Source organism: Pseudoliparis swirei, chromosome 12 (genome assembly GCF_029220125.1).
Source record: "Pseudoliparis swirei isolate HS2019 ecotype Mariana Trench chromosome 12, NWPU_hadal_v1, whole genome shotgun sequence".
Taxonomy (NCBI): domain Eukaryota; kingdom Metazoa; phylum Chordata; class Actinopteri; order Perciformes; family Liparidae; genus Pseudoliparis; species Pseudoliparis swirei.
The window spans coordinates 8,468,172-8,486,541 of NC_079399.1; the positions used below are offsets into that span (position 1 = coordinate 8,468,172).

The 18,370-nt window shown below is 41.4% G+C and overlaps 2 protein-coding genes across 2 annotated transcripts; both read left to right on the top strand.

Moving 5' to 3' along the window:
• The first annotated feature begins 4,187 nt into the window (after nucleotides 1-4,187).
• Nucleotides 4,188-6,530, top strand: fosab (v-fos FBJ murine osteosarcoma viral oncogene homolog Ab). The gene is made up of 4 exons (XM_056428219.1): nucleotides 4,188-4,416; nucleotides 4,827-5,051; nucleotides 5,159-5,266; nucleotides 5,386-6,530. Exons 1-4 carry the CDS (start codon nucleotides 4,282-4,284, stop codon nucleotides 6,034-6,036), a joined length of 1,119 nt encoding a protein of 372 aa, XP_056284194.1. The 5' UTR covers nucleotides 4,188-4,281; the 3' UTR covers nucleotides 6,037-6,530.
• Nucleotides 6,531-10,802: 4,272 nt separating this feature from the next.
• tmed10 (transmembrane p24 trafficking protein 10) lies at nucleotides 10,803-17,092 on the top strand. Its single transcript, XM_056428693.1, has 5 exons — nucleotides 10,803-11,009; nucleotides 12,065-12,185; nucleotides 12,763-12,836; nucleotides 14,896-15,022; nucleotides 15,671-17,092. Exons 1-5 carry the CDS (start codon nucleotides 10,833-10,835, stop codon nucleotides 15,790-15,792), a joined length of 621 nt encoding a protein of 206 aa, XP_056284668.1. The 5' UTR covers nucleotides 10,803-10,832; the 3' UTR covers nucleotides 15,793-17,092.
• The last annotated feature ends 1,278 nt before the right edge of the window (nucleotides 17,093-18,370 follow it).

Genomic DNA, 18,370 nt, shown 5'->3' on the forward strand with positions numbered 1-18,370 from the left:
ATCTGTTTGGTAAGACCGAACCATCGCACAGAGGGAGAGGCAAGAGGGGGGAAAGGGGGCGGATGTTTTCCCAATTCAACTTATACATCCGTGTAATGATTGAACAACAATATTCGTAACCATTTCAACTTTACTTGTTTTATAAACTCGCATATTAAAAAATATCGCGCATAGCCTTTATGAAGTGACACCCCCGTCTGCTTGGGGTGCCCATCGTCATGAATGAACTATAGCTACGTCATTTCATGTATGCAGCATCTGCATCATATGATGCTCCATACGTCGACATATGTTCACGAGACATATCTTCATTATTTTTGGCGCATTCTAGGAAACAGAATGTTATTGTAGGAGTAAGGATGACAATAATAATGCAATATATTAAAATACAGTTCTTAAAACAGTCGGTCTATACCCTCCGAAAAGCCCGGAGATTGGAACTATGCTGGCAAAAGCTATACCATGCAATAAAACAGCTGCAACATCATATATTTTGGACCAATATTGTGAAACCCAGCATGATTTAATTAATCCACACAGCTTCCAGCACACCGGCTGATTATTCATGAGCTTCTGAAATAAGTGTCATCCATTTATCACACTGCCTTTTTCACCTGTCTCTGCATATGAATAGAGCTCCAGCAACAGATTTGTCGCTGTAGTAAAGCAGCCAATCGCTGAATGGACCGAGCGAGCCATATATAGCGTTTCCGGGGAGACAGGGGCGCGCTGTGGTGCACAGAGAGCGCGCAGACGGACGTGTGGGGTTGTGTGTGGCCCACTCACTCACGGTCACAAAAGAAAGTGAAACATGCGCTGATCGTCATGCATTGTAGCTGATAACAGCGTCATAGTGCTACTTTTAGGACGAGAAGAAGAGAGCAAACTCCTCCACTTAAAAACAGGCTGTAGACATGCGGACATGTCCGCATGCCTCCAGATATATAGGTCAATAAATGCAATAATTAATCCTAACATCTATTGGTTTATTGCAGAGGGTTGAACATGTTGGACTCTACTTATATGCTATTTCGATTAATTTGGTGGCTAATTTTGTTTTGTTGTTGCAGTGATAATTTCGGTTATTTCACTTCGACAGCGATCTGATGATGCGTTTTGTTGGCACTGGTTATGTGAGCGCTATTCCCCCCATAGGGATTTCATGGGCTGGATATGATGGCTTCAGAGTTCCTGACGGATCACTGAAGTGAACGGAGGGGGCCTCTCCCCGCTCCGAGGGGCTGCGCTCTCGTCTGCTTCCCGGCAGGCACAGGCCCCTTTTGGGTTTATTTACTGGCACATCATTAGGTGGTCGACTTGAGCCCATTCAGTCGCCGGCGGCTCAAGCCCAGAAGGGTTCAAAGGTCGGGCATAACAGCAGAACCCCCTCACTATAGCTCAAAGACTTGTTTTCATCAAAGCAACTTGAGCGTGAATATGCACAGACCGGAGTTTATTTTTAGACTCAGTGACATCAGTTCATGCAAATTAAGGAAAGAGATAATGGCTCCTGTGAATTATTCAGAGAGAGATTTTTTTTCTCTTTTTACCAATCCGTTATAATATAAATACATTAGTAGGATATAGGCATATAGGGCAAATTAGTGTGTGTAAGTCATTACATTTCCAAATGCTTTCCCAAAAATGTAAGTTTTTCTAAATAGGCTATCTCAGCATTAACCATTCTTTGTGTTTTTATTTATCTTGTTAGGTTATTAATATCATGGTCAATAATTAGGCCTAACTTATTATGTTTGTTGCCGTATGTGCAACGCTAAATTCTAAATATATGTATAGATTATAATTGTGTTCACTCTAAATAACTAAACACACTGTTATAAACTGATAGTCTAGTTAATTGCCGTTTTCGAAGCTGCTTCTCCTGCCAACCAGTCAAATAAAATACTCAAACAATCCACAAGGTAAACGGGTTGATGTATTTCATTCCGCCGCTCCACACACACGGAGGGGAGGTTTCTGTCTGAGAGCCACGACACAGACAGAGCTCTCCCTCTGACCGCGTTTCCTGGAACCAGAAACGTCATTATGTTTTGTGTTGTGCCTCCTCGCGGAGTCGGTTTTTATTTTATGTGTAGGGTGATTCGTCATCACAACATAGACGATCGTTGTTGCTATGCAAAACGAGGACGTCACGAACGTGAAGGGGTGGAGTGTTGCTACGACAACCAGGAATGTTCAACAAAACACCAGCGCGGGAAACACAACATAATTGTTTTAACCTAAATCCATGCACTCTGACACAAATAACAATTGAATTTGAACGTGCACCTTGTTTAACGTCATGTTGATAATATTCCTATCCTTAATTAATTTTTTTAACAGCCAGCCTGTTGCTTATATGCTGTTTGATAGTGAAGGGCATTCCCTGAACGACCCAGGAATGTAAAGGAAAAGAGGAAAATGGAACGCACATTTTGTGAATTGTGGCCCCAGTTTATATACTCATTCGTAGCTTAAATGATTCGTAAACATAAAACTGCAAACAAGATGCTGACACATAAAACTGCAAACAAGATGTTGACACACGTTGTTCTATATGTCCTCTTTGCTTTTAAGGCTTGTTAACATAACTTCATGCATGGAAATTATAAAGCAATTATTAAGTTAAACACTTGATTTGAAGATCAACTTAAAATGTTGTCTTTGTGTGAAAGTTGCATTTTAGGGATTCACGTAGCTTGTTATACATCATGAGGATTCCCTTGGCCTTAAGGGATCTCCTCGACACACCTGAGAAAAACCAACTGCTGTTGCGTCATACCAAACCAGTTATCAGCTTGCTCTAAACCGCACCCATGGATTGCGCACAAGGTACAAGCACTGCCTCGGGGAAGAATACACATACGTCATGCTGCTCTAACATGTATCAATGTATGTTGAGTTGGCTATTTTGAATTTCATCCAAATTATGAATGTTGCATTATCCCATTCTAATTCAATTCAGTTAGAGATCAAATTCATAATAAAACAAATTAAAACCCAGTTTTAAAACCATAGTTATCACTTAATTGTAACCTTTAAAAACTCAAACAACATAAATCAAACATCTGAATTCAAAATTAATCTGAACTAACATGCTTCCCTTTTAATGTTTGCAGTGTTTTCATGCATGGTTTCAAATATATGTCTTCAGTTCAGCAGGTGTTTACCTCGCTTTGCAGAAACTTTTTGAATAGAATCATGTCGTGGGCCTTTGAGCATGCAGCAGTCAGCCAGTGACATCGACTGTGAGGGTATACCGTTATATTCAATGAAGACAAGTGTTAGTGATGACAAACTAAACTCTGCTATGATGAGCATATGACCATGACAGTAGGAGGTAGCTGAGTTGAGTTGGTGGAGCTCTCCAGTAGTCATCTAAAACAAGCACTTATACCTGATTAATGCAAGAGTTCCTCCAACCACAATTTATTCAATAAAGTATGTGGGTTACATTAAAGTTTCTTTTAGGAAGAGATGTAAAATTTAAAAATTTAAAACTCAAATAAGCCTGCTATATCATACACATGTCCTTGATACATAAGATAGATAGATAGATATATACTTTATTAATCCCCAAGAGGAAATTTGTCGTAGCATAAGCATTAAGATACTAACTATTGAAATTGAAAGTTGTTGTTTTGTACTCAGTTCAGAACAGACGGATCTGCATGTTCAAATGTGTGACTTATTTTGCCGTGTATGATGTACTTTAGCTCACCATTAACCAACAATTCACTTTTCACAACAGCCGTTGTGTTTGTTGTCTTACATAACGTCATGTCGCTGTTGGCCAATCTCAGATGGTGTGTTTCCCAGCAAGGTCCGCCCCTTTTACAGGATGCACCATATTAGGACAATTACGTATCGGGGATCCCGTTTCTGGAATATTCCATTTCTCGAGGTGAGTTTCAAAAATATTTTTAAAAGTTTACATTTTAAACCGCACACATGAATAATCATTTGTGTGTATGTTAAAACGACGTGCAAGCAGGATTTGCCGCTGCTGCCGCGTTGTCATGTGAGTATTTTGATGTGTTTTCCCTCCCGGTGCCGTGAGGACGCTCCCCTTTTACCGACGTCATTTGACCGGTCCTTCCTGTTCGGCTATAAAACCACAGCGAGATCTCAGAGTCGACACTCAAACATTAACTAGCAAATCGTCTACATCGAGAAATAACATCGGGAGCTGAATTTGGTAGTTTCTCCCAATCCTACGAAAGAATTTCCTCAAGTTTTTTAAATTGTCTGGATCTCCCGACTTGTTCTTTTGGGGGAAAGATGATGTTTACCTCTTTCAACACGGAGTGCGATTCCTCCTCTCGCTGCAGCACCGCTTCTCCTTCCGGGGACACTCTGGGATACTACCCGTCTCCAGCGGGATCTTACTCCAGCATGGGATCTCCCCAATCTCAGGTATGTCCAGTCAAATAGTATATATATATATGTTTTAATAAGAATGTCAATATGATATTCAAGTGTATTTGTTTGAATACAACTTGGAAATGTATACCGCTCACTTTAGCCCTGACTAAACTATTTTCGTAATGTTTAAATATAAGATTTAAAATAATCATTCTAAGCTGATTGAACAATTTCAATAGCCAATGCCCAGTTGTGCTTGAAATAGCCTATTGATCGGCGCTGTACACACTTCGAGGCGGCTTCATTCAACCACCTGGAAACCCCATAGAGCGACTGCAACGTCACAGTTGACATCACATGGATATTTTTAACCCCCCCGGCTTTTTATAGACCATCCCGCCGTGCTGCATCCTGACAGTTTACCACATGTGCTCATGATCCCTTTGCTTCATTGCCTACAGGATTTCACCGACCTGACAGCATCAAGTGCCTCCTTCATCCCCACCATCACAGCTATTTCATCAAGCCCCGATCTGCAGTGGCTGGTCCACCCTTTGATCTCCTCAGTGGCCCCTTCTCACCGAGCTCCCCCCTACAGCTCCAGCCCTAGCCCTGCATACTCTGTACCAGGCATGAGGTCTTCATCCAGGGGGCATAACTCCAACAAGAGGGGCAGAATGGAACAGGTAATTATCATCTTACCGGGTGTTGCATAATATTTGGTAACTACCATATTGCAGTGTATTAATTCTCACAGAGCGGGAGGCCTAACTTTTTCTTGTTTTATGTGCAGGTGACACCTATGGCGGATGAGAAGAAAACAGTTCGCAGAGAGCGAAACAAGCAGGCAGCAGCAAAATGCCGCAACAGGAGGAGAGAGCTCACAGACACTCTGCAAGCTGTAAGTATGCCACCGATTTACCATCATTCATCCAAATGTATTCCTCGCCTCAGCTAATGGTAATAATATCCAACAGCCAAGCCTAATGCCACTTTCCTCTATTTTTCTCCTCCTTGCAGGAAACCGATCAGCTCGAGGATGAGAAGTCCAGCATACAGAACGATATTTCTAATCTTCTAAAGGAGAAGGAAAGGCTTGAGTTCATTCTGGCTGCCCATCACCCCATCTGCAAAATTCCCTCAGCGCTGGACACCGACTTCTCCGTGATCTCCATGTCCCACCCCTGCCTCTCCACTGAGATGTCGACACAGACCATCATCTCAAAGGCAACTCCTATCGCTTCTCGTCAGCCAACCTTCACCTCAACCTCCAACTCCATCTTCTCCAGCAGCGCGATCAAGATTTCAGACCTGGATTCCTCCGTCCTGGAGGAGTCTCTGGATCTGCTGGCAAAGAAGGAGACGGAAATGGAAACGGAGATGGAGACGGAGACGGCGCGGTCAGTGCCGGAGGTGGACCTGTCCAACACCCTCTACACAACTCAGGACTGGGAGAACCTTCACGCCTCAGCCAATAACAGTGACTTTGAGTCCCTGTGCACGCCCGTGGTCACCTGCACACCATCATGCACCACCTACACATCATCCTTTGTGTTTACCTTCCCAGAGGCAGAGACCTTCCCCACCTGTGGCATCGCCCACAGGAGAGGAAGCGGCAGCAACGACCAGTCCTCTGATTCCCTCAGCTCCCCAACCCTGCTGGCCCTTTAAATACTCTCCCAACAATAAGTGGACTTCCTATCAAGCACATGTGTACGAGATAGATGTGCAGAGCACAGGACTATTGAAAGGACTTTTACCAGGAAGCAAATTCTTTACAATTTTATTTGCCTTAATATATACTTGCCTATTACACCGATGTAGCAAGTTTTAAAAAGCATGTTTCAACTAATACCACCTAGTCGTATTGAGTTCATATGATTGTAATGGTGCTATAGATAACAAAACGTGTTGTAGTGTTGTGTTCAGAGCAATAGTTATTATTGATCCAGTTTGTTTTCTGGTTGATGGAATGTGAGAATAATTGTGAACTGTTTGTGAAAAGAAAGAAGAAAAAAAACTTAAAACTGATGTGTTTTGTCTTAACCATGATGGTCTTTTCTGTGAAAACATGAGTGGTTATAATTTATTAAATTTATTTTTTTACATAGAGTGAAGAAGAATGTTGTTTGTAAAATATGTAAATAAAAAATAGTGATCTTTAAATGAAATTTCCTGTGTGGTTGAAGCTATGATACTTTCCTCATTTTATATACATATAATGCATACACATTTTCTCTGGGGAGAGATAGGATGGCGGTGTTATTCAACAGACAATTAAAATAATGCCTAAATGTAGCCTCCATAAGGGATCGCAGTCTTTTTCCTGCAGCTCCACTGGCTTTATTTATTGTTCCGTCTGTTGCCAAGGTTAACTACACGTCAGGGATCCTACGTCAGTGCGTTCTTTCCATTTTTTTCAAATGTGCAAACATAGCGCGATGACGTCGGACTTCCGTGCCCAAATATAGAACCCTGTTGAGATTCGCTGCCGCTTCTGTAGCAGCAGAATGCAGACGGGCTTCTTCCACTAAAAGACAAACATGTAAGTGTCTGTCTCTGGAATTTGTCTGAGGAAAAAACTCTGATTTGCATATTGGATAATAGATGAGAGAAAAAACGACCGGCATGACGTTCCTGAACGATAAGATGTGGTGTTCTTCCGTGCTCAGCTGGTTGCAAGACACCCGCTGCACACGTATGCGGTTACACAAGACAACTCGCCATAGAATACGAAAGCAACGTTTTAACCACGACCTACGTCGTTCTGTCCTCTCGGAGTGTCCGGAAATCATTTCGAAAGACACGGACAGCAGTTGGGACTAACCACTATCTAGCTGTGTGTGTGTGTGTGTGTGTGTGTGTGTGTGTGTGTGTGTGTGTGTGTGTGTGTGTGTGTGTGTGTGTGTGTGTAGGTGTGTGTGTTTGTGTGTGTGCGCGTGTGCGTGCGCGTGCGCGTGTGCGTGTGAACAGCCTGTTCGTACACTTCATTCCCACGAAGCAGACTCTAAATGCACCTCTTCTGGAAGCACAGCTGGACCAAACCGAATACTGATGTGCCATGAAGGATGAGCAGGTCACATGTGTGGTATTGTTCAATAACAGTTGATTGACATGTATGTTTATCCAATAGGAAGCCCTATGTTGGTAGGCTGTGGACCAATAGGATGAGGTAAATACTTAATTTGGTACATGGTGATTGAGAAAATTTATTTGCTAATTGTGTAGCAGGCAAACACTGTGATTATGTATAGACTACTATCAGCTATCTCCTGCCTGAATGGTCTTGTTTTTTTCTCCCAGAAACACAACGAAAACAAGATGTGCAATTGTGAGCACCAGCTTTTTTACTTCCGTCTTAATTGTTAACTTCTCTGTACGGTTTTCAAATTATTTAGACCATGTGGGGGCTTTATTTCACCTCAGCTTCATGGTTCAGGTGCATGTACTCTTACAGATTATGTCTGGCCCTGTATACACTGATCCATCTTTCCTCAATAGAAAACTGTTATTCAGAAGGCCGAACATGAAGACCATCACTCACGCATTTATTATTTATTTTAAATAAAATGATAGGTCTACTTTTCTGCTGAGTTGAATCCAACTACCTGATGATATGTTTCTATTATCTTATCAGGTGATTCAGCAATGTCTTTTTATTGTAAGACATCAAATCTTTCCTACCACTCCCGTCTACTCGTCATCCGTCCACCTCACTTGCTCATTTTGTCAATATTTCACCATATGAAGAATCATCGGAAGGCGTATTGCTAAACGGCTACGCACAGGAAACGGGTGCTGTGTGCATGTTAGGGAGGTGGAAGACTACCGTCGCACAATAACTAACTTACTCTGACGTCTGTTCCCTTCCAGTGTAGACGCACCTTTTTTTTTGTGCAACACAGCCAAGATACCAGCTGCTCCTACTGTGCTTCCTGTCTGGATACTGGCCTGCTCTTCCAAAGTTCAACATAAAAAAGATTAAAGTATTTTGTTAATAACTCTGTCTATTAATACCTCTTTGCCGGCTCCAGGGAGATGGCGTAGCAGCAGAAATAGCAGGTGCCTATTGCTTCTTTTAACATCAGCATCAACAGCGGTAAAATTAGACCACTATGACGCCAACCTGCGTCGGTGCTGCAACCCAAGGGAGGAACCAGGCAGCGTACGCCTGGTAGAAAGAGAGGTGGGAAGGAAGAGCGAGGCGAGAGGAGGAGGAGGGAAGGAGAACATGATGAGGATATGAGGATAGCAGAGGAGGGAGGCAGACAGAGATTCCTCTGCCTGGGTGTAGTTGTGAGCACAGCGATGATGAAACGCGCCACGATGACAAGACCTCGGCTTGGCTCGGCTCCATCTTCACAGAAATCCATCCCCGGATATCTTTCATTTGTTTGGTCTGATTTGTGTTTGTATTTTCAGCATCATGAGGCGATAACAATGCTTTTGACTGGAGGGTGTGTTGAAGTATTCCACCTTGTAAAGTAGTTCTTAGCGACACGCAACATTATATCAGTGACCAGAGGTGATAAAAAAAAGGGTGGTCAATATTGAAGTATACACACTGCACCTCGCCCCTGTTCAAAACATACTATTGAAAATCACAGAAAGTGGTTACAAACAGAATCAGATTTGATTGGCATGTGTGACGTTCATCTTTTAGTGTAGTCAATCAAAAGATGTACAAATTTAGATCGGTCATAGTGACGTATGTGAAAGTTTTATGAATTTTATTTCCAGCCTTAGATCTCCAGAGGAGTGTGTGACGTGCTATTCTTAGCGGTTATTTGACGCACAACACGACTGAAGGGATTTCTCAATCCAGTAATTACGGTTCATGTAGTGCCAGACTCCCCACACAGCAGCGTTTCCTCGCATCATTGTGCGGTATCAGGACCAAGGATGTTTCCCTGGAAACTGGACAGCCCTATCATATGTAATTGGGTAATCCAGGAGCTGCTGACAGAAAAATAATAGCTTTGGGGATTTTTCAGAAATACCCCAGCCAACACCGACGGAACATGATATGTCTTTTCCGTAACCCAGATTTACCGTGATCACAAAGGCAACAGACCAGACCCTGAGGGGTCTTATTTAGGAGTTTGCTGTACTTAATATCTTTCAAAAAAGAGACTTGTAGACAGTCTGTAAGTCTCTCTTTAGAAAGATATTAAATGCAGCAAACTCCCAAATAAGATTGCTATTCTGTAAAATAAGTAGAAGCACTGGCTCATTCTGCTGTGTTTTTCATGAATTGAGATTACATGCGGACTTCCCACAATCTGCCACTCCCATATATATTTTCAGGAATAGAGCTGTTTTTCCCCACGAGGGGGCCCCGGGTCATAAATGTACAGTAGTCTATGAAAGAGCAGTAGAATATTTTCTCAAAATCTTTGTTTTTGTGTCAGTAATGAAGTTGTTTGTAAAATAATCTTCTTGGAGCCTATAACCTTAAACCCACTACATGTTATTCTATTGCATAACTTTGTACTGTGTGCCGTTGATGGTGATGGGACATATATTAAGGAGGAGTGTAAAATGTATTGTTTCTTTTACATTTGTCCCCTTTTTGAAAATATGAGATCAGGTTGTCCCCATTTGGAGCATGAAACTAGAAATACACCTGATGTAAACACTGTTGTGTGCTAACAAGCCGCAATGTCAAAATAATCTAAACTCATAGGCCCTCTTATGTTGTCAGGGCTAACTCAGGTGTCGTCACCTGTTGAAGGTAAGATCTTAAACCAGAAGTCCGTTCAAATATGGTCTCTGTTCAGTTGAATGTTAACATCGTACTTGTACTTTCTTTAACTTCTGGGTGAAGTCTTTGAGCTCTTCCCTGTCACAGACTATACACATGATGTCTCTCTGGCGTTGCATGTATTTCACACTCTACTTCAGGTTTCCTTTCTGGGTTCTGTCTAAATCAGCAGAGATCTGTTTGATAGTTTCTAGTAAATGAATTGTGACCTTTAGACTTTGGCTATATTTTATGGTGGTCCCTGTTGCAGTGTCAGCCCTGGTCATCAGCCACCCCTTGTGCCACCTGAACCTGTCAAAAAGCATCCCACCCTTCCATCTCTCCCATGATGGGTGCTATAGGGATTACACTTGAGCAGGAACTATTTTTAGATGAGAACAAATTCAAATTCTCAAACTGCACTTCTACACAAATTTTTCTAATCTCTAGAACATTTTGGCAATTAAATTGTTCCCCAGTGAAGTTACAGACCACTCACAGGCGAGGCCGAACTAATGAGAAGGCAACGTGGGACTTCCAGACGTCCAGGACACACAGGTTGAACCCAGTGAAACCTCACGGGGGAAGAGGCGGCAGTTGTTCCTCCAGGCCAGCGGCGGCGCTAGAGGGCTCGTTGAAGCCGGTTGTGTGAGCTGGAACTTGGTATTAAACTGGCTGGCTGGCACGGGCTGGTTGGTCGGTCGGTCGGTTGAGGAGGGTAGCCATGGCTCGACTCGCTGCGCTACTGTTGTTACCGGTTCTTATCGAATCCGTATTTTCAATTTCTTTCTTTTTACCGGTCAACTCCAGAAAGTGTCTACGGGAGGAGATCCACAAAGACGTGCTCGTCACGGGGGAGTACGAAATTACCGAACAGGCGAACACCAAAACTAATCTGAAGGTAAACGGAGACCTCCGGTCAGCTAACGTGGACCTGACCCGTCTGTGCCGAGGCCGACGTGGCTCCCGTTTTGTTCACATTCGTGTTTAGTTACGCAACACATTACAAATTAAATCCATCTCGTGTGATTTGAAACTGTCTCAACTGAAAGACGAGGGCGGCTGAATTATGTGACAACTGTTGTTAGCATTGAAGCTAATCTAGGCCCCAAAAACTCGTCTTCCTGGTTGCCGTTGCTAATCGGCAGCTAACGTCAATGCGCTCACACTACTGTTGAAAATGTAGTTTGTTTACGGGATAATAAAATGACCCTGACGCCAATGAACACTGCTTGTATCACCCGTTGTGGTGTTTGTGTGACTGGAGTTGTGTGTTTCATGGTGGGGCGTAAAGCCGCCTCTGTCAGGCTCTGCTGCTGTTACACGTCAGTCTTACAGGACCGACGTGAGCGACCTCGGCATGTCACCGACAGCTTGTAGCCTCGTGTATGTCACGTCATTGTTATTTTAAAGAAATTAGGGATTACGATTTCCTCCATGCAGCAGACGAGGGTGGCCTATCCACAGTTTCTTAAGAAATTATCGTTACTTTTTACTCTATTAAAAGATGTTGTAAGTTTTCATATTGTAACAGCTGCCAAATATACATCACCTCTCCTGATATTAATGAGGTGATTACCTCCTTGATTAATGTTTTACACTAGTTTGTATGCAGTTAATTGGGACTGCAAGTAACTTTGTTTTATTATATAATAGTTTAATCTATAAAAGGTGTAAATACCCAGAGCCCAAGATTAAATTGTTTGATTTATGCAACCAATTTTGTATATATGTGTATATATATATATATATAATTTAAAAAGAGAAAATCTGCTAATCCTACTATTTGAGTTGCTTCAACCAATGGCAATGTTTTGACTGTCAGTTGTTGCAGCAATAACCATCTTGAATGAATGATTGAGGGCTTGCTCTCTTTTTAAATGATGCTGAGTGTGATCGAAACATAATAAATCCACAGACAGATATTTTATTTAATAATTTTCTTTAACTTTGTAGATCACAGATTCCACCGGCCACACTCTTTACTCTAAGGAAGATGCAATTAAGGGGAAGTTTGCATTCACCACTGAGGACTATGACATGTTTGAGGTGTGCTTTGAGAGCAAATCACCCATGGGTAAGTGTTATCCCCCATAACCAGCCAGCTCACAGACGCAACGTGATCATTAATTTCTCACTCACCAAAGTCAATATGTTTGTAATTCTTAGTTCTGCCTCTTCTCAGTCAATTTGTTGAATAATTGGTCCTTTTGGTCTTTGTCAACTAATTTCTTTTAGTTGATTGGTAATTTTTTACTTTTCATGCTGAATGACTTTTTCACATCGCCGGTAATCGTAATATTTAAAGTTTTTATTTTTTGCAATTCTTTGTGGATGAACTTAGTTTTGCAGATTCACTAATTGTTTAGTTTTCAACATCTTATGAGTGTGAGTTGACTAAGAATGTCTTTGGTCAAAAGCCAGCCCTAATTATTCATTCACTGGCAAATATACATATGTATAAAAAACGTTTGTGTGTGTAATGAATTGAATTTCCACAGTAGTTCAGAAAAGGATAAGTAAAGTATTTTAAAGGAATGATTGAAGTTTTTTTCTGGAACTAAGTTTACACAGCATCGTGAATGAACACAAGTTTAAATGTTGTTTTTCAGTTATTTGTCTTTGGTGCTAGATTCTCTGCTCTTTTTAAACAGGGACTGGAAGAGTGCCCGACCAGCTGGTCAATCTGGACATGAAGCATGGAGTGGAGGCTAAAAACTATGAAGAGGTAGGTGTTGGAGTCCCGACAGTTTGCTTGCTTGTTGGAATGGTCCCTATAGAGCAGATAAGGACTTGCAGTTTGGAGACAAGGTCACTGGATGTGGGGCACTCGTTGCAGCAAGTGTATTACAGTATCACAATACACAAAAATAGTAAGCTGTTCCACTTTAATACATTTCCGAGCACTGTGGAAGTGTTAGAGGGCTCTTAATTGTCTTCAATACAAAATTGAAGTTTTCATTTGGTTACATTTGCATTTATACCCTGAGGCAGGATAACGGCCATCATTTATCAAAATATCTTATCAAACTAAATCAGTTCAGAAGCAAAAGTTACACATTCCTTTTCCTGTAACTTATACAATATGTAAATAAGCAGTGGTTATGAGGAGAATAAATAATGTTGAGCTGTGTAAACTGCAGGATGTACTGCGCCGGAACATTTATGTCACATTAAAGGTGCATAATACAAGATTGGGATAATTTCGATTACCTATCAGCGGCTTTTAACAACAGCGTAAACAGTACAATAGTGTTGAACTGAGGGGGAACCGAAGGGTGGAAGCTTAGCGTTGTCCGTTGTCACCTGAAACCAACATATGAGAGCACTGCACAGTGGCAACCAACCGGGTTTTGTCAACTAAAACAAGGAGAACAAGCACAGGGTACCATTTTACTCTGGTCAGGTAGACCCACTATGTCTTTAGAGAGATAGTTGTTTTGTCTGTTTTATTTATGCTCTTTGTGTCGTATATTGCTCCTCTTTGTTTCCCGGTGGCAGCAATGTGAGTACTTTGTGCAGATTCGTGGCATTCCCAAGTAGCTATTGTCGTAATATATTGACGTCAAGGTGTCCCATTGAGTAAAATATGGAAATCAGTGGAGGAGGTCCTTTTACTTGACATATTCAATATTACACATCGTAGTGCATCATCGCTTCCGTTACTTGGTGGTTCTTCTGAGAATGGATTGCACTGTGACGGCCTCTGGCAACACATAATAATAAGCACAGTGATGAAGTCCTGCGAGCTGAGAATCGCCCCCTTCCCACTCGTGTTGCACCAACATGACGTTCTGTCCTCCTGAGTGGGTGGATGTTCAGGGAGAGCTGAAGTGGGCTTGCCTTTCTAAAGGACTGAGGGTGGAGCTCAAATTGTATCTACCTACGTAGATGGGTGTGTTCCTTTTGGGGGGGGAAATACAATCTGTTCAGTAAATGCCATATTGAACAAGGAGTCCCCGTCTTGCACAATGTTGGAGACTACTTGGCATCAGATGCTGGAAGTCAGGCAGATTTTGCAAACCAAGATTCACAAAGGGAACATGTCCACATTTAGGGCTGCAGCACAATATAAGGCAACAGTTTGGTTCAGATGAAAGCGAGAATGAAGCGTGTTTGTTGTCCATATAGGGTTAAAACAAAGTGTCAAAAGTTGTAAACGCAAGTCACATGGACTGACTGGTAACCTAGTCACCGGGCAGGTTTGGTGACCTGTCCTGCGTCATTAACCGTTTACAGACGACACGTTGATTCTTATGGTTGGCATCAAATCGTGCTAAAAGAGCAATAGTCGTTGTGAGTGTTATTGTTTGAGACTGCAATGGGACTTCCATTATTAATAATAACAACAATCTTCGACATGAAGTGAAGGAAAAGAAGTGTCTTGTACCACAACATGAAGATGTATTCTGTAAAATGCTCACACTTTAGCTGTGGATTGTGTACTCTTCTCACATTCATATCACATTCTCCTGTGGTTGGTCCATTTTCTGCTCCGCCTTCTCAGGCGGTGCAGCTGTTCACTTCACACCAGACTTCAAAAGGCAGCTTTCTCAGCAGCCTAAATGAGCAGGAGTAAATGGCGAACCACAGTTGGATCAAATGCACAAGGTGTACCTTCTTGAGGCAAATTTGTGATATTGCACTAATTCACGTGACCAGATTACTCGGCCTACGACTGACACCTGCTGGACAAAGTATACAATGGCTTCAAGAGTGGCTCTTTTTCTGTCCCCCGTCTTCTCGGGCGTCACTTTTCTGTGGATTTAATTCTGTTTTGTCACCAGATTGCCAAGGTCGAAAAGCTAAAGCCCCTTGAGGTCGAGCTGAGGCGACTGGAGGACCTGTCGGAGTCCATCGTCAATGATTTCGCTTACATGAAGAAGAGAGAGGAGGAGATGCGAGACACCAATGGTAAGAATACAATTAATGCTTTGCTTAGCCCCGCCCCTCTGTGCTACTCGATCTAGCTGTCAGCGCTACATTACCCAAAAAATCTGAAACTATAGAACAGACTTTGAAGTAAAGACGGATAGTTGACTGAGTTGGCCAATGCCACGCTATTATTGGCCACTCTGCATTTGAGGGGCAGGACATTGCAACGGGTCAATTAGTCAACTTTTGGATATTCAGATGGATATCTGACATTTAAGAAATTATAGCTGACTGTTTAGCAGTTCCACCATATCGTCTCCATCTTTTAGGCATCTGCGGCATCGGCTGATTCTCTTTCTAAATCTCAACACTGTTGGTTATACACATGGTCATCTTGATGAATAAACTTCATTTGAATTTAAAGTTACAATAACAAGACACGTGGTCTACATTCAGTGCGAGCAAAAAGCAGGTACTGGCTTATGAAGAATGGCCAATTTTTTTTTTTTTAAGAGAAATGGTCAATTTACAGGATTAATTTAAAGGCTGCCCAGTCGCACCATGCGACCGATTCAAATTATTGAAGTAAAAATAAACGTGTCTTGTCGTTTAGGTCATTGAATGAACACAAAGTATTATTTCTCGACCAGTAACACGACTATCTCTCTTCTCTTCACCACCCTCCAGAGTCCACCAACACGCGTGTGCTGTACTTCAGCATATTCTCCATGTGCTGTCTCATTGGGCTGGCTACATGGCAGGTCTTCTACCTGCGGCGCTTCTTCAAGGCGAAGAAACTGATCGAGTAGAGCGGCTCCTTACCTCGGGGCGCGCCGCCTGCCAGTCAGCCCACACATCCCAACTCCCGCCCTCCTTGGACTAGCTCCAGCATACAACAGCAAGAGGGGTTCAGGGGCTCAAATTCTAGATTTCACAATTTCAAGTTTGTCCTCTGAAAAAGAAGAAAAAATCCACCTGCTTATTTCGTAGTTTGAAACAATAAAAGCACTGTAGGGAGAAATGCACTGTGAGACGTGGGAGGTGTATGTCACTGCATTAGTGAGATATGTCCATTTCATTGTACTTCACTGTTCTGTCTGCACTGTTTTGAATGTTGCAGCTTACAGAATAAGAACTTGTTCCTTCAACCAGTTGAACAGTGATGTTTGATTTTGAGCTCAATTTGAATGGATGTGCCATTTGCGAATGTCTTTTGCCCTTTTGTTGATGTACACATTCTTTGCCATGCCAAGCAATCTAGATCCCTGGTGCCCGTTTATCAAGTGAAGGCTATTTGAAAAAGTGGTTTGTTGTTACTTGGAGAAAATTAGCAACCGCTGAACTTCTGTGTTATGTCACTTAATTTGCATACATGTTTGGTAGCTAAATTTAACCGTGTCTTTAGTTTGTTTTCATTTTGTAAATGCTATTTAGTTGCTTCTACAGGTATATTTTGGGGTGGTTGTGAGCGGTCAGGGTAATATTCTCTTAAGCAAATATAAATAAGGTCACTTCTCTGAGGTCTTGGAAGTTCTAGTTATTTTTGAAATGCCTGGACATTAATTTGACACAAATCAAAAGTAGCCAGAAACCAAACGCCTCGTCCTTAGGAAGGAGTTTGCAGCATTATTATATTGTTTGTATATGGCTATTAGTAATATAACCAGCCTGACTTCTATGATACGATTCATATATATACTTGCAAGTTGCTCTTGTCTTGAGGTTTTGTCAAGAAGTTTAATGTTGGCAAACACTTTCTGAAATATCTTTTCAGTTATGCGCTCCTCTTATTCACACACTGGTAAATTAAATGACCCTTCCGCAATTTACAAAATGTCACTTCCCAATTACAGTGCCGGTCCATTCAGCGTGCTCTTTTTTTGTCTTTCTTTTTTTTCTTCTGGTAAATACTTCTGAGGCTTGGGTTACATGAGGATGTGGGTGATTGCAAATATTCAGATTGTTTTTGACCGGGTTAAATTACGGCATCTGTCATGGGTACATTTTTACAATGCGCATTGTGTGCAATCAATGATTTTTATGTTGACTGATAAATTTTGTAAATTTGTGTTGATTTTATTCAATAAAATATTGGATGGATTTACATTAGTTTTGGTAGTCGAGCATGTATTTCCTACATGTGATACTAATATATGGGGTCGGAAAGGTGTTTCACCATCCCACAAAGCTGTAATATCAGTGTTGAGTCATAGACTCCAAATGATACGGGAGGAAATAAGTTTTAAAAAGTGTAAAATAGAAAATAATCAGAATATTTTCTAATGTTTAATAGATAATCTTATCTATGACATAATCCAAAACAAATGATGGTAAATTTGTTCAAACTCGATGGCAGGAGATAATTGAGCAAATCCGTCCAAAACAAACAACTGGAAGCCTTTCTCAGTAGTACAGGACAGTGTGTCTCCATGTCCTCAAAGCTCCACAGAGCAGAAGCTTAGTGGACTACTTTTTCACTTTAATGCATCAAAGAGGTTTTGTTTCACATCATTTGAAGGCTACATGCTGCTTGTTAACAAATGGAACTAGTGGGACAAAACAAAAACTCATGGAATATTTATGTTAAGTCACCAATGCTAAGTATAATCTCTCATCAGTTTAGATTTGAGGCAGGTTTTGGACATCCTGGATTGGGATATGATCCATCAGAGGACACTTGCAACATTGTAATTATTGCCCAGACTGTATATAACATTCATTATAATTTAAATGAAACCATGCAGGAGAAACTGCCCAATTACCTTTTCAGTTCACCAACACATCTTTGGGATTTGACGGATCATTCAATGATTTATTTATAAAGCAAAATCGTAGTTTGATGACCAGAGAGACTCCCATCAATTTACAATTTACCTGTTGCATACAAACTACCAAGGCAACCAATCTAATATTTCAGTGTGGACTAAATTTAGAGATAAACCCGCTGACGGACTGAGATTGTCATCCTTTCATGCCATGCCTTGAGTCTGGCTAAAAATTAGAAAAGAAGGATAATCTTCTTTTAATGACTCTAAAGTCAGGTTTGTGCTCAGTGTAGTTTTAGCTGTTACATTATTTAGTTTATTGTATGTTTTGAGTCCCTGTGATTAAGAGTACTAAAACAACTAAAAGACACAAGAAAAAGACAACTGAATACAAAAATGTGTCATTAGAAAACAAATGGAATCATACAACTTTAAGTGAAAGATAAAGATGAGATATATATATATATATAAACTCAATGAGACGTATTCTGCAGGGGTCACAGATATGGGCATTACACCTGTGTCTTGTTCTGACTGTCAGTCGCGTTAAACACAAACATAGACAAATAAAACACATCGACACCAAACTTTAAGGTGGTCGGTCAAAACCACTCGTAGTGCT